Raw genomic sequence first — 17,070 nt, 5'->3', positions numbered from 1 at the left:
GAGTGATTAATTGTAATTTCTTGTCTTTTATGCAATTCTCTCGACCATCTGTTTGGTGGCCCTCCATCACATCCCATCATGTTCTAATCAGGATGGTGGATGTGGGGGGTCAGAGGTCAGAGAGGAGGAAGTGGATCCACTGCTTTGAGAACGTCACCTCCATCATGTTCCTGGTGGCGCTCAGTGAGTACGACCAGGTCTTGGTGGAATCAGACAACGAGGTGAGTGTGTGCATAACATTTTGTCACTGCACATCCATACCGAGGCTTCAAGTCTAGCAGTTGAATATCCTGCTGCTGGAACTAGATATTTAAACCTAACTTTCAGTAAGATTCACGCTGATTGGACATGATGACATTTCGCTCACCTGGTCACATTCATAGTTAAAGCTGCACCACTCAGTATTTTTGACACTTGGTCAAATGACTATATGCAGTGTGAAAGGTGTCATTCCTAATGATGAACACACAGTGTTTTAGCACCTTTCAGCTCATTGTTTTATTTTTATGGTCCACAAAGTCATTCTTACTGCTCTCATCAACCTCATTTCCGGCAGCTGTTTTCAGCAAGAAAGCTGCTGTAAACCCACTTAAAGCTGCCTGCCAAACATCCATCCATCTATCCATCCATTATCTATATAAGGGTCGCAGGGGGCTGGAGCCTATAGCATCAAACAACATAGGGACAATAGTTAGCAACTAGTTGCTGAACATAGTTGAGCAAAAGATATTTCCTTTAAGAGTTGTTTGAAAGCAAAACAGGGCTAAAAGGAGAGCGTATATTGTACTCGTCAGGTGGCCAATAAACACATCTCCAATTGTGGTCTAAGTGGTCAGAAAATAAATGAGTGCAGGTTTAAAGCAGCCTCACCTGGCGTGTCAGTTTGTGGTTGACAGCAACTGTTATGCAAGGAGAATGTAGTGTTCTCTTAAATCATTAAATATCACATTCTCTGAAAAATTAGAGCAAACCTACGGGTCAGAGGGTTTATATCACTGCTGCTACCCCCTGCATATACACAAACACACAGTGTTGATAATTGAAGAGTCTTTCACAACAATCAGAATAGAGGCCCTCTTGTATATTTACTCCACAGATATTTTGTTTGCCCATGTCATCGGCTCTGTCTCCTCTGACTGTTCAGATAGAATTATCACTAATAAAGCTAATGTGATCAGCCCCTGCATGCCCTCTGCTCTTCTCCTGACAAACCCTTTCTCTGACCTGGTCATAAGTGGGTTTAATCAGCCAGACCCAGCTGCCAGCTTCACTCACTATATCTGCTGTATATCACTACAGTTTCGTTGTCAACAGTTTACCAGGATTGATATTTGTTTAGACGCAACAGTTTGTCAACTACACAGATATACTGAAGTTAATGTGCCATGAGCCTGCCCTGGTGTGATGCCTTATTGAACGCATAGTTTTGATTTTTAATTTTTAGTTTTTCATGCCTCTGATGTGTATAACATCACAGGTGGAAGGCTTAACTCACTGTTTCTTAATGGTGGATGGCTAAGATGAGGCTAGGCACCATTTAGGCACCACAGTCTGCTGAAATTATCCTGTCGCGTTGACAGGCTCATGACCGAGACTTTGACCAGTCAGAGCCTGATGTGATTGTTTTTAAACATCTCTGATTTCATCAGATCAAGTCTGGCCAGGATCATATTACAGCTTGCCAAGACTGCACTGCAGGAGTGCTGCTGGCAAAGAGTTTAAATCAGAAAGAGGAAGAAGAGTCACATTTAACAGCAGCTATCAGCTTTAAGTAGTTGATATGAGCAGGTTCCTAACCCCACTTGTTTCACTTAAAATATTTGCTAGACAGTTTTGTTTGTTGTTTTGTTTTTTTAATTCTTGTAGTTGTACAATCTTAAGGGGTCCCTACTGTTTCTCCACTGTTACTACAACACCCTGTATTGACAGTAATGCTGCCTTCCAGTTGCCGCATCATGATGCCATCCAGCTACATCCATCATTAAGCACTTTGTCTGACAAATGTAAACAGCTAACTGGATATTGATCACAGCTAAGCTAACGATATAAAAAGAGAAAGTATCATGGCAGGTTTAGGTAAATAAAGACTGAGCAACGGTTTTGTTTTGGTTGGCATATTTGTCTTTGAGGAGAAACTGAATGTTGGTTTCATTTGGCTGTGTTTTTATTATCCCTAATAATGTTTTTACTCGTCCAGAGTTAAGTTTTACTGGAATTCACTCTGGTTTCACTTGTTATTGCAATTAGCTCTATTCAGATCAATCCTCAAAGTATAATCAAATACAGACACAGGTAAATAGCAAACAAAGTCAATGTTATACCTGCAGCATTTTCACATTCATAGGTTCAGCATCAGTAATGTAGCTAGCAGACACACACTCCTCAGTGTTGAATCTACTAGTTGAGATTTTTTTAGTAGTAATCCTTAAAATCAAATGTGTCCCTTGTAATAACTTACATATTACTGTAGTGTCTGTACATTAGGCCAGAAATAATAAAGCCCAAGTTGAGTGAATCAAGCAGGATTTCTTCTGAATGTGTCCTAATCTTGTGTTTGTTTTTTTCCTCATCCTCCTCGGCCCGTGTCAGAATCGTATGGAGGAGAGTAAAGCTCTGTTCAGGACCATCATCACATATCCCTGGTTCCAAAACTCCTCCGTCATCCTCTTTCTCAACAAGAAGGACCTGCTGGAGGAGAAGATCATGTATTCTCACCTGGTTGACTACTTCCCAGAGTTTGATGGTAATCTGATTATCCTTACTTTCCCTTACTCAGTAGACCTCTGAATAACGTGGTAAAGTTTGCCCATCCTTCAATAGTTGTGTATTGTAGGACCATTGCAATGGCTGAGCCTCTAGTGAATTTGTATCCAGGATTTATTTTATTAATTAATCCATACAGATGAGAAGCTGAGCCATCGGTCAACCTCTGCCTTTTATGTTCTGGCAGTGTAGTTTGTTCGTTCTTTCTTTCTTTATGTCTTTATTTCCTTCACTCTGTCTTCCCCCCCAGTCTTTTTCCAGACAGACCATTTACTTTATAAAAGGCTCTCTACATTAGGAAGATCAAACTGGCTGGTTTCTATCATAACAGTGAAAGTGGCTGTGGCCCAACTGTGTCAGTATCAACATCAGTACACAAGGGTTGAGGTTTTTTTTTTTCCACTTTCAACCCATAACTTTATCTGTGCAGGGTCCTTTCACATTTTTGGTTGTAGAGTGACACCTTATGGTTGTAACTCTGTACTACAATGCAACCTGACATTCAGCCTGAAGTCACTTATTACTTAACAGCAGTTCTCTGTCTTTTTGGCTGATGACTCTGTAAAATAAAGCAATGCCTACTCACCCCTTCATCACAGTCATATCTAGAATGGGCACATGCCATGTTCTCTTGTTAAAGAATGCTCATATTTCAATAATAATGATTAATATGATGCTCCATAAAAGCTAATAATATTAATGGTCTGTTCTTCTTCCAGGTCCCCAACGGGACGCTCAGGCGGGTCGAGAGTTCATCTTGAAGATGTTCGTGGACTTGAACCCAGACAGTGACAAGATCATCTACTCCCATTTCACATGCGCCACCGACACGGAGAACATCCGCTTCGTCTTTGCAGCTGTCAAAGACACCATCCTGCAGCTCAACCTCAAAGAATACAACCTGGTGTGAAGGAGAAACGGAAAGAGGGAGAGGGTTTGAGAGAGAGGGTGTGAGAGAGAGCAAGCCCCACACACACACACAGATGCACATACACATACAATGCAGAGTCCACTTCTAGAAACACACGCATCTGCATGAAAATACACTGCTGCTCAAAGAGATAAGCATTGCTTCTTATTTTACCAGACCAACACTACCCACGCTCTGTCCTCTCAGTCCACTTAGCTCCTCAGTTTGTTGGTTAGCCCATTTTTTGTTTGTTTTTTTTAAAGAATCTGTTTTGTGGGTCAATGAATTGCTCCTCTTGCACAAACGCACATGAACACACACTCAAATATAACACTCCCTCCATTTGTTCCCCCCTCTTTGAGGTTTCGGTCTGCTCCGGGGCTCCTCTTGGTCCTCTTTAGGCCCTTGGCGTGGCTCACATTTTTTCTTTCTTTACACTACATTATCACCAGTGCTTGTGTGTATGAGGTGGGTAGAGGGCCTTCTCTGGCTAGAGTAAGCTTTTTATGGACAAAGGGCTCTCTCCCCTTCTTATTTAACCCATGCATGCTATACACTACAGAATGAGGGCGTGAGGACAGGCGGCGGACCCTGGACTCTGCCCCATCTGCAAAGGGTAACTAATTATGATGATAGGAATATATTTTCAGGCAGTGCTGGGGTGCAGTGAAGTACTTGGTTCCCCCGCGGGTCTCGACTTGTGTATTTGAATTTTTATTTGTTAACCCTGCCCCCAAACCAGAGCACAGGAGCTCTGATGAATGTAAATAAAGTTTTCATGCTGCTCACACAGAGTGAGGGCTACACAGAGACGACTACACATTCTTTGTAGACTTTAAATATTTTCAGCTATATTAATTTCTTGGTTATATTATTGCTACTATTCGTCTCAACTTATAATTGAATTGAATTGATTACACAGAGGAATGCAACCCTGCAGAAAGAATCACAGTATATTCTTTATACACTGCCCCTCATTTTAACATAGATCATGAAACAAAAAATTAGGAGACAACACTTCAAGTATTTCCATACTGTATATCAACACCCCTGTTATTTTGTGTTGTATTGCCAAAATTCAAACCACATAACAGTTGTTCTGTAAATATGATTACGTTGCCAGTATCCTGTTCATCCTTCAAGTGGTTCAGATACCAACAAACATATTTGGGAACTGGTATTGCCAAAATTAAGTGCAAATTTTCTCTCATGTTGGATCATTCAGATGTTGATGGCATAACGACTCACTTTGTGTGGCATTTCTTTCATGTCGACAGTTGTCTGAATCACACATGTATTAGTACTGTGATTTATTTTCTTTGTTTCCTTTTGATGGTGAGAATAATCTTCCTGTGCACAATGTGTGAATGATGATACCAGATTAGTAACAGTGCAATAGTCAGTTGTAGATGAAATAAAGCTTTTTGCGCTGCCAGCTAGCTTCAGTCACAAGTTGGTCTCGATCATCCAAATGGCTTCTCTCAGTAATCAACCTTATTTTGCCATTGTATTCGGCCAACGTTTCATAAACTATAGTGAGAGAGTAAATAGTAAACAATAGCGAGAGAGTAAATAGTTCTTTTTTTGTATGTCTAATTTATCAATCAGATCTACGTATTGTTGACACAGTAAATGAGACTTCCTCCCTAGTTTCAGCGCAAAGTTTTTCCAACCTTAGGAGATGGGAGGAGATTTTATACTGCTGTAAAATATCAAAAACTATTTTATGGACAAGTGTTCTATCTTTCTAATGATACTTCATATATTTAGTTGTTGCAGTTCTGTTTTGAGATGCTTGACAATGGAAAAAAAAACACTGTTTCCATGTCAGGTTTGTGCTTTATGCAAATAGGAAAATGAAAACAGACAAAAAACTTAGTGGTTGAATATTTACTGTTCAAGGATGCTTGCATTTTTTTGTAATTTTTAAGGATATGTGTTGGCTATTGGTACCAATCCCATATCGTGTCTCTTGCCTGATAGTTGTTTAAATATTCCATTAAGCTGAAAAGTTGATAGATGGCTATTTTTGTCTTCACAATGTAATTCAGGTAAGTTTTCATAACTTTTTCATCACAAGGGCTACTACTAGCAGCTTTGGTAGAAATGAAAGGACTCTATGGACGACATAGAGCACAAAGTTGAAATTAATTAATGAGGGCGGGGACTGGGGGTGCGGGGTGGGGTGGGTGTGTTGACATCCCGTGGAAGGGTGATGGCCGCAGGTTCAGTGAGGGAGGAATGCAGCAGTCCACAGATGCCTACGCGACATTCCCGAGGGGGAAGTCTGGCGGCTGTTTGGCTCTTTGTTCTTTTTTTTTTTCCTTTTTCTTTTTTTTTCAGAGGAGGAGAAAGGCTAACGTCAAAAGAAGTGGGGTTTCCCAAGGTGCAAAAAGCACCTGTTTTTTTTTTTAGCTGTCGCACCTAAACATCCTTTTTCTCTTCTTAATAATTGTGTGCTGATTATCTTGGCTTTACGACAATTCCTACTATGTAGTCATGCATATTTGGCTTATCTTCTCATTGGTAGTGTTTCCATGGTGGACTTTGGCATTGCCTGTGTTGGAGTCAGGAAATAAAGGGAGTGCTGGGACATTTTGACCTTTTTGTGCACATTAAAAAAAGGAGTCAGGTTAATGAAATGATTACCTATCTTAAATTGTTTGCCTAAGGGTTTTACACGTCAGATTTTCTTGTGAGTTTTCTCTAGAAAAGCAGTGTGTTCTACCTTCTCAGCCTTGATTTTAGTTGGATGCACCCTGTGAGAGTAATCTTCACAACTCTCATGCAAATGTGTACACTGTTGATAGTACATTTAGACCTTGCACATTCTGAAACGCTTTATGAAGGAAGGACGTGTATATTTTTGCCAAGTGCCACCATTTTTTTTTAATGTGTTGAAACAGCATTTGAGATGTTGAAAGGCTCTGAGTCTGTCAGAGCAAGTTAAGTCTAGCTTTGATCTTGTTTATTCAGCTTGTACTGGTAAATGGTTTATCTTTGGTGCTTCAGTCAACATTTAAAGGCCTTTTCTTGAGCAGTTTGTCCCATGTTTAGGGTGATGCTTCACACACTCGCTCTTTGAACAGAGGTTAATTTTGTGGGTGCCACATATTCAGCACACGTTTTAGTTTGAAAGAGCTTATGTATCTTGATATGAGAATGAATAAACCAACTGACAGATTTTGGCTGAGTTTAGTGTTCTGCTTCACAACATGGTGACGTTTATTTGTGTTTTTAAAATTCTCAGCCTGAGCTGTGGCTTACCACTTTTAAAGGCAGGTGTGTGGTCCCTTCCACTTCGTACTCATGTAGATGATTTGTTGTCTAGCGAATTGATTTTAATAGACTGCTGTGAGGAACAAACATGAAGGTGACCACTCAAGGGACCAGTGTCGGCACGATGATGCAGTCTTTTAAAAAACATTTGTTGCATCAGTTTTCACTTTATGCCTTGTCTGGTTATGACGGCACCAGAACCAACACAGGAAAATGTCAGATGTCTCCACTACCAGTGATTAGAGTCGGAGCAGAGCTGCGTCAGTTATTTAAAATCCTTTCCATTGGTTTGTACCATATTTGCTTTATCTGCATAGAATGCAAGTTTGTGCAACAGTTCAGTACAAAACATTGTACCAAGCAAAATAAATCAGCAACAGAGAGGATATCAGAAATGTTAAATTTTATATTGACTGGACCCAAACCTGTGGTAAAATCATTACAGCTTTTGTTAATCCACTGCTACATTATGGTTTTGTTTTTTCCAGATGAAGCTTGTGTGTTAAGCCTCAGTATTAATGTATTTATTGAAACACTTGCCAAGTGAAGGTACTGAAATGGCCATTATAATATTTTTGGTGGTTATAATAACGAGTGAGTGATTATGCTGTGTGTTTACATGTCCGCCATTCTCCGCTCTCTGTTTTATTCTTTCTTCCCTTACTTGATTGGACTGTGTATTCTTTCCCTGGGTCGAAGGCACTGAAACTGCACCACTTCAATGGGCCTGCATTCATGCAACTTAGATGTCCATTCAAGCGTGCTCGTTGGTACTCTAAGGTGTGTGTGTGTATGTGTGCGTGTACACTTTTGATGGCTATTGCTTATGCTTGAGATCCATTCTGGTTAGAGGGATGGACGTACAGTGATATTAAAAGCTATCTTTGCATCTTTTTATTTTATTTTTTTCTTTTGTAAGGTTGACACACCTTAACATGTGTACTTAGGACCACTTAAGATGACAGACTTTTTTAAAAGAGTTCAAATAAACTTTGTGTAGTGGTGTACAAATTGAAAGTAATGTATTTTTGTTTGATTTTTTTCTTCTTTTTTTAAGTATACCAAATGTAAATTATGTACAATGAGTGTGCCAATCCCCTTTCTTTGTAAAGCCAGACTCTTAACAAGTGCCAATGTTGTGAAAAATCAGAGGGCCTGTGAATTTCATGGTCCAGTTTTTAAAACAAATAAACACTAAGTATGTGATTAATTAACAAAAAAAGGACAATTTTATTCTATATTTAAGATTAATGATGAACTGCTGTTTTTAAGATAAATGTCATTTTAATTGCATGTGTTTGTCAGGTTGGGGAGGGAGTGGGTGGGTTAGATACTGTATTCATGCAACGCCCTCATGAAAAGGGTCCTAATGGTTATTGATTTACAGTATTTTAGCCATATTTCTCTTTTGTATGTTTCATTTCAACCACTGTTGCCTGAACCTCATTCAAACATGAAAATGATTTTCATAGCCTTCTCCTTTAAATGTTTTAAATTGGAATAAAATATGTTCCTATACTCTCTTATTGCATCCTTGTACATTTCCTTTGAGGGGAGGGAACGTTATCTTCTTGTGAGACGTGATTAAAGGACCATACCACCTTTTATGTCCCACACTACAAATCATGTATACTTTATATTACCACCACAATTTTTCCACCAAAAGGTAATGTTTCAGTGTAAATGCAGTTTTCTACCTTTCACTCAGCTGCCAGTTTGCCTTGTTTTCACGGCAGTATTAAAACTAGCAAATGTGTTTTATGTGGATAATCTATCACAATATCTGCAAACAGATGATAACGTCAGATGAGATGTTTGTTCTGCCAGATTACCTTTTCAAAACACTTTCCATGAGTCAGTTTGTTGTTACTGAGTGCCAAGGGCCATTTGGAAGAAGGAAAAAAGCTCTAAAGCATTGTTTGAAACAGTCAGTTGGCAGCTATAATATATACAGTCTGCTTTGTAGTTAATGGGGTTGAACATGTACTACCAGAGGACACAGGACCCTGCTAATGTTAAGAGGCCTGGAAATTCTGCTTTACACATTTTCATTTGTACATTTTTCTATTCACTTACTGTATATTTATTACCATTACTATTTAAAGTAGTTTTTACTTTTTTACTTAATGCTTCATTTTTTCCCCCAACTATGTGTTGTGCATTTGCAATTTCTGTTTTGATGATCACTGAAGTTTTTATGATTCTGATTCTGAAATACTAGTCAGACAGATAAAGGATGGTGGTCACTGGTACAGTTCCCCTCAGTATCTGATGTGTCGATCTACAGCCTTTGAAAAAGACACTGAACTCTACCTCCTTGTAAGTGAACGTGGACATTGATTATGAGTCATCACTGACACGAAACACTTCTGAGCAGAGGGGATCAGGTTAACACTTAATGGGAAAGTCTGGGAACTCTGGAGCAACCCGATTCTCGAAAAAATTCCTAATTATTATTATTGTTATTGTAAAGGCGGCTCATGTTACGTAGAATCAGCTTTTTTGATAGGAGATGTGCGTGAAGAGAGTTTTCAATGCAAGATGAGACAACCAGCAGAGCTCCGTACAAGCAGGAGAATTTTTGTACAAATTGCAGTTGTGTCATACAAAAATGTATATTTTGCCAAGAGGAGCCATTTTTAACATCGTGGCAACACATGGAAAACAGACAAACTCCATCAACAAAGAGGAGCCAGGACTATAAATTCAACTAAATAACAGGGCTATGGCTGACTGAAGACACTGAGATTATGTCCCTCGTGATATTTCTGGGAATTGGGGGGATTTAATGACTTGAAGAGGAATTTAATCCTACAATTATACACATATTACACATGTTTGTTTTTGTAAGCCTGATTCTGATGCATTTAAATTCCAAATATCTTAAAATGTGACTGAAATAAATCTAAATCAGATGGATTTAGTATGTAAGCAGTCTAATTAAATTTACACCAAATATAATTAAACAGTGAAATGAAGAATTATCACTACCAGGATCATTTGATACATGATATGTTATTATAAAAATACTGATTAAAGTCGTTTTTAATAGTCAAAAATAGGGTACATAAAATAAAACACAGTTTGGTAGGTGGCCTGTCAAAATTATTTCTTTATTTATCTGTCTATTTATTTATTTAATTATTTATTATTCCAGTTGAGTAAGAGGAGGTTGGGGGTGAAGTTACCGACACAGCCATCCACGCATTACCCCTCCTGTGACTGTGGGCCTGTGTGCTGACCTGTCCACAGGAGGCGCTAGCTGCTCAGACATCAGTCGGGCTGATGAGGTAGATCCGCGGTGTGTAGAGCTGCGCGGCACCGCGGCGCTCACGTCGCTCATCTTCTACTCGCCGTGTTTCTGTGTGGGGCGTTCAGCTCAGCAGCGTCGCGCCTACCTACCAGGAATGGACTGACTTTGTGGCTTCACCAACACTGACAAATCCACTCTGTTCCTCTAGGACTCTTCGGTTCAAAGGATAAACGTTCAGAGGCTGGGAACATTTCAATTTGAAGTTTTTTCCCCTCCTTGTGCCGCCTGAGCGACAACACAGAATATCCGTTGTTGCCGTTGGGCGAACCAGGATTCAACTTAGACGAACCCGCAGACATTTTGTTATTTCTCAGAATTAGACCATTTTTTTCTCCCCTCCTCTTACTTTCTCATCAGTGTAGTCGCAGCTGGCTGAGGAGAGCAAACTGGAAGCTTTGAAGGGGGCCAGCACAAGACGAAGGAAGAAACCATTATACCCGCCGCCAGCTTGCTTCATCCCCGAAACACCGCTGTGTGCATAACGTTATTAATTTACCCGCGTTTAGCTCGCATCGCCGCCGTTACCGCTGGTGCGTCGAGGCGGAAAGCTCGCAACAGCGATGAATCGTTTTGACGGACAGCTTTTGAAGAATTAGCTAGCTTAGCCAGCGAGGAACCAGCGCTGATGGTGGTTTCCTGTTCACAGTCACAGTAAATACGGGGTCGGGACAGGTACGGCTGAATGGTCTTGCATCACCCAGACAAGGCACCGACTCTGTTACACAGCTAACGGCGGCAAAGTGCATCACTTATATCCAGCTTAATATTTTTCTTTTTTTGGGGAGGGGGGGTCTGCTAGCTACTGTTAGCTAGTCATCCTGCTAACGCTGGACAGCTCCTGTTAAAGGCTGGGCTAGCTTTGGACAAAGGACCAACGCAAGGAAAAAATATAAACAAGAGGGCACACAATTAATCGTGTTTGGGAAGGAGAGCAACAAACAAGGAACTGACATGATGTTTCCACAATCAAGACACTCAGTAAGTGTTTTTTAACGTGACATTTGGTAAGAAATTAGGTACTTACTCCAGCTGATTTATCAAGGCTGGTTAGTCAGGCAGGGCAAATTATGCATGCAACTTATTTTTGACAGCATGTTGTAATTCAGGCAGAACCATAATGAAAGGTTGGGGATGTATTTTGGACAGTAATGTTGATTTGTAACTGCAGTGTTTAGTTCTGGTAAGTTCTGCAGAAGATATGTGGTTGGGGATTATTGAGACATGACATTATTGAGGGGTAATATTTTTTCTTGTGGCTTGACTGTGTCCCAACTTTTCCCAGATAATGGCACTGAATCAAACAGCTCTAACAAATACAGTCCTATTTCACAACCATCTGAATTTTACATCCCTGTGTCAGCTTAGTTTCAAATGGCTGCATTCTCCAAAAATGACCAAACTGAGATATGTATTAGTTGTAAGTCCTGTTATAACATTTCTCAAAAAGGGAAACAGAATAGAAGTGGTGTTGTTACTGTCAGCGTATGGCAGCTGAACCACTCAAAATGCAGTGTACACTACTCAGTGCAGGTGGGTGTTTTTATGACTGGAAAAAGCGCACATCTCCTCTGTTCCCTAAATCTCAAGTTTCCATGGTAACAGAAACTCAGTCCAGGGCATGCATTCATCAGTGATGGGGTCTCTCAGCCTATTGGTCAAACATTTATGTATAGTGACTGGCAGCCAAAGACTCAAACTAAATAATTTTAGTTTTTGGCTGGTGCTCAGGTTTAAAGTGAAAAATGAAGCCTACTCCGTCATGCACGATGCCTTATGAAACCTAAAACCCAAATTTGGCCGCCTACTCATATTTACACCTCCCAGTTTTGGTTTGGTTTTACTTTTCTCCTGCAAGGGCGAATATAACAAAGAGGTATTTGTGTAAGTGTGGCACAGGTAAACACAACAGCAACAAGGCTGCTCTGCTGCCAGGGACTGTGCCCTCTGATTTTCTCCAGCAACGTCTTGTCGCCACCACTAGTTCTTATACTGCTGAAAGGGGCAGAGTTGTTTGCTGAAGCTAGAACCTGAATGTCTTTTGTGACATGAATGGTTTGCCCTTTGGCAGTCAGTCTGTGTGGCAGCCCGATTGTGCTGTGCTGTGGAGCTGCTGCTGATGTGAGCCAGCTGATGTGTGGGAGCAGGATGTGAGGATTTGAGAACCTCTGGTCTCAGCCCTGCTTGTGAGAAGAGTGAAATCCTGTATTAACGGTGCGTCCCACAAGTTGAACTTGAGTGTTACGAAACTGAGCACGTAAAAGTATTTTTCTTATTATTTATTTGAACAACTCCAACTGCAGATCAAAAAGTCTGCTACTGTTCTGTCATGTCGTGTTCTCCTCAGGAATATCCTCATTCAAATATCTGTCTCTAAATAAAATCTGATGTTGAGGATGCACTGCATGCAGTGAAATGTGAAGCTCGGCCTTATTCATTTTCTCTGGGATGTGATTTAATTCCCTCGAGAAGCATTTTCACTTGCGCTGGTGGAAAGTGAAGCCTAGTCCAGGTGTAGATAAATGTATGTAGGTTGTTGGATCCATCTTTTGCCCCTTGCCCTCCAAATTACAGATGCAGACAAAAAGCGCTGATTGGCACGTCACATAAATAACTGGTAGAATTTAATATCCTAAACTGAACCACAAACTGTTGGTCAGTAGCATTTTTAATTATGTTCCTGCAATGCTGACAATAATGGGGAATTACTGGGACAACATATCAGCACTCCTCTGGGTGAAGTGGTGAAGCATTCGCCTCCTGATGGAGGTGAGAACTCAGTCACCTTCTCCAAGGTGAGAGCAGCTGGGCCACTCCACTCCTGACCGCCCCTCTGCCTGCCCTTCTGATAGGAGGTTATTTTTCTAATCCAATTGAGTGCCCTTATGCTGCTTGATTGGAGTATTAAGAGCCGGCACACAGGATTAAAAATGGGTTTTGGGAATTTAGCATGTCTCTTCACCGGTGCTGCTGCTGGTTCAGTCTTAACCCACCACAACCAGCCATTCCCAGCCCTGTGTACCCCCCCCGACCCTTTGCCATGGCTTTAAAAATAACTACTGCGTATATGTACATCCTCCCTCTTCAAATCCTGCGTCTCTTCAGCTGCTGCTGCTGCTGCTGTCACAGGGCCCCGAGGATGGGGAGAATGTGTGACACCCATATAGATATGTGTGTCAAAGATAAGGAGCTGGAGCATGAGAGAGTAACAGCACTGACTCATAATGACAGATGATGGATCTCTCTAACTCACTCAGTCACCACTGAATCTGCTTTCGTTTTATTTTCCTTTGTTCACGCTGCACTAACATTAGCGTTAAAGTTCCAGACTGGCATATGAAGTGAAGAAAAGCGTTACATTTCCCCCTATGGATATGCACAATCGAGGATCCTCTCATGCATGATGCATCTAATTTCCAGCGGCAGAGGACTTGCCCAGGAAGCTGTATTGGTGGTGGTGATGTGTGGTCACATTGCATTAAAATACTGTTAAATCATTTCCTGTGTGAATCGTAAAAGCTTTACTGGGACACTTTAGGTAATTTATTTTGTTTATGTAAAATGTATGTGAAAGGTCCTAATGGCACAGGATAGTCGGCTTTTAGCTGTTTCGTATTCAGACACGAGAGAAAGATTTTCCTGTCTAACACTGGGCCAGTCCATTTTTTCTCTCTTTTGGATGGTTGCAGTTATCTTTCCAGTCATGTACTGTATGGGTACGGATTTGCTGGAATTTATGTATTTTTAATTATTTAGTTATTATATCTAGGAAGCAAAAATGACAAAGAACAATTGTGTTTATTTCAGATAGATGTCCCATTTAGACACAAAGAATACCATGGTTTAACAGAGATTCATGTCTTTTTTTTAATGGGTGCATTTTAATCCACCGTCGCAGGTTATGGGCACAGTTCATTGGTTTAAGAGGAAAAGGCCTCATTTGATAGTGGCACAGAGCCTGACCCAGTTGATAGCATTTGCCATATTGTTTGGGTGTTGATTAATCCTAATGCAGCTTCAACAAAGCTGGCTGTGGCGTGAAAGTGGAGCAACAGAAAGGCTTGGTGCCAAAGCCGGAGAGTAGCACAAGTAATATGGAGGCGAAATCTCTCAAGTCCCCTGAGCCCATGCTCGACTGTTAAGAGATGGCCACAGGTTGTACGCACACACACTTTGACACACACAGACACACTCCCCCCTCCTCCTCCTTGTCTCCCTTTATCATGCGTTTCCTCCCAGATCTGATGTAGTGGTGGGAGGGTCAGGGGCAGAGGGTGCACAGGCATTATTAAGCCCACTTGAATTAACAGAACAGCCCCCAGCCTTTCCTCTAAAGCTTCCAGCTGGGGGGAGCTTAATCCCCATGGTCCCCTGTCTCGCCCATTAAACAAACTCCCCCCCACCCCCTCGCTCCATGGCTCTGCAGCAAGCACACACACATACACGTGTTTGTGTGTGTGTGTGTGAGCAATGAGCCTGCCTGTGTGTTTGTTAGTGAGGGGGAACTGGACATTAGTGTGTGTGCACACACAAGAAAGCATGAGTACGGCATAGAATGAACAGACATACACCTTGGCTCTGCTCTCTGCTGGTAATTATTTTTCTAGTACATGCATAGAAATAAAAGGATTTTTCCCTTTTACCCATACAACAACAAGGACACACACACACACAGAGAGAGAGAGACAGACATTCTTACCAGCCTCAAGGGTCTTATCTGCTTTTTGTATGTGGGGAACAAATTGAATGTGGGGCTTGACACACGCAGGCCAGCAGATGTCTGGGTCATTAAGGTTAGGCCAGCTGATTAGCATGACAAACAGAGTCCCCCCCCCACCAAACACTCCCCCCCCTGCAGGAGGCCCTGCTTTTGAGTGGCAGGGTTGAGGCCATGGGTCACAGGTGATGTTGATTTTTGTGAAGGGCCACAGTGGATGATTGTCAAAATGCTTTGGGGTGGGTTGAAAAGGAGGGGTGTAGACTGGTGCAGCCCCTCTCTTGTTGAACACACTCACTGATTTGGACCCAAGAAGATACATATGAATACACATTCAAATACTCTATTATAGAAGACCTGTGCACCCCAGGATATGCACTTTGTCCTCTAATTTTTTGGGGGGTATTTTATGCCCTTATACGATAGTGCCAGAGACAGATGTCAGGAAATGGGTGAGAGAGAAACTCAACAAAGGTCCCCAGCTGAACTTGGACTGGGGATGTTGCCGCTCTTCGTCAGTGTCTTAACCCCTGAGCCGCAGGGCAGCCTAGTATATCTGCTATCAACCTGTGTTTGACTTATTACCTGAGACTGTTGTTGCAGGACATCCACAAATCCAGAAAATTAATTCTATCCAGAAAATAATTAATGTGTGTTTCCGTCCACTACTGTTAATTTAATATTAAGTGTCGCTTCATTGAGATAAACAGACACACAGTGGTGCTAATTCTCCAGTAAAGTGCCATTAATCCATTGCAGAAGACGATGGAACCAGTCAAACCTCTAACAAACAAAAATTATATGGAAATGTGACTGAAATATGTCATTTATGTGTGTCTCAAGTATTATTTTAGGAAAGGCCTTATGTTTTTGTCTACTGCAGTATTTTATCTCTTCAGTGGAGCAGAAGTGTTCAGTTCACATGCTTCATGTATGTCGAGATTTATTTGCCAAGTCTGTTTCCATTAGACTTTTTTTGGATTTTGTATCGATATACCAAGCCAGAAAGTTTCTTGCAATACTTCAGATTGATATTATATCACACCATATACTGATGTATTGCCAAACCTAATTTCTGAACATTTGTCATCTCTGTTTGATCGCTCTCTTTCTCTCTTAGTCAGGTCAGTTACATAAATTAAATGTTGTTTAAACTTAAATTAAATTTCTATCCCCATGTTTTGACCCTGGTTGGGAGGAAAACAGTGTCACTTTGGTCTGTGGTATTATGGTGCGTTTCATTTACATTGGAGGTCAGAAATCGGAACTGGGAGGGACATTCATAAAGCGCCTCTCAAATTTTAACTGTTTGAGAAAAAAGAAACGTTAAGCTGTGAACGCCATTGTTATTGTTAACTACTGTTAGCAGCAACTGTAGATAATAACACTCTACGTGGTATTTTGCTCATACAAACAGTGTAGCAACGTGTCCACAGATAAATATATATAACAGTATTATCTGTATGACTGACTTAATGTGGAAAAAATAGGACATAACTGCTATAAACAGTAAAACAGAGTGTTCTGAACTATTGATGCGTGTAGCAGCCATCTTGATTTCCGAGATCAGGGTTGGTGGGGTGGTTGGAATTCTGACTTCGGGGTGCATTGCAGTTGAAATTTCTGACTTGGAACTCAGACATTCCGACTTCCGAGTACAACTGGAACGCACCATAAGTCAGTTGGTCATGCATAGACCATGTGATCTAGCCACTTTACAGCATTTCTGTTGTTGTTTCTGGTTAGTTGTTTGTACAGCAAACATCAAGAGTGTAGTGTGTCAGCAAGTCAAGATTCTCTGGTTTGGATGATACTGACTCTCAGATACAATATATGACAGTTGTACGTCAGCATTTTCAAATTTTTTCAAATGACTTCTTTTTGGAGGATGTATCTGAGAAGGTCGGTGTTTGGTGCACCACATTATATAGCTATGGATGCATTAGTGTGAGTATAGCTAAAGCGAAACAGACACACACATGCTCTCTGCACCATCCCTTTGGAGTTCACTGCGTACACCAGAGCAGCCTCTGGCTTGATGGAAATACTGAATCAAGTCGACAGAAAATATGTCACCATTCTATGAATGAT

The 17,070-nt window shown here is 41.0% G+C and overlaps 2 protein-coding genes across 5 annotated transcripts in view; both read left to right on the top strand.

The window, feature by feature from the left end:
* Positions 1-8,475, top strand: part of LOC108881412 (guanine nucleotide-binding protein G(q) subunit alpha) — a 31,705-nt gene extending 23,230 nt beyond the window's left edge. For all 3 annotated transcript variants that reach the window (XM_018673412.2, XM_018673410.2, XM_018673411.2), the window contains 3 exons: positions 92-221; positions 2,590-2,743; positions 3,483-8,475. In XM_018673412.2, coding sequence (XP_018528928.1) covers positions 92-221; positions 2,590-2,743; positions 3,483-3,673 — 475 coding nt within the window. In that variant the 3' untranslated portion in view covers positions 3,674-8,475. The remainder of the gene's footprint in view (positions 1-91; positions 222-2,589; positions 2,744-3,482) is intronic.
* Positions 8,476-10,065: 1,590 nt separating this feature from the next.
* Positions 10,066-17,070, top strand: part of tle5 (TLE family member 5, transcriptional modulator) — a 42,094-nt gene continuing 35,089 nt past the window's right edge. Inside the window, exon 1 of one of the 2 annotated variants that reach the window (XM_018673415.2) lies at positions 10,066-11,243. In XM_018673415.2, the coding sequence (XP_018528931.1) occupies positions 11,217-11,243 (27 nt within the window). In that variant the 5' untranslated portion in view covers positions 10,066-11,216. The remainder of the gene's footprint in view (positions 11,244-17,070) is intronic. The other variant, XM_018673414.2, reaches the window with a different exon arrangement.

This window comes from Lates calcarifer, linkage group LG17 (assembly GCF_001640805.2).
Source record: "Lates calcarifer isolate ASB-BC8 linkage group LG17, TLL_Latcal_v3, whole genome shotgun sequence".
Classification (NCBI taxonomy): domain Eukaryota; kingdom Metazoa; phylum Chordata; class Actinopteri; family Centropomidae; genus Lates; species Lates calcarifer.
This window is presented reverse-complemented; position numbering and strand designations above follow the sequence as displayed.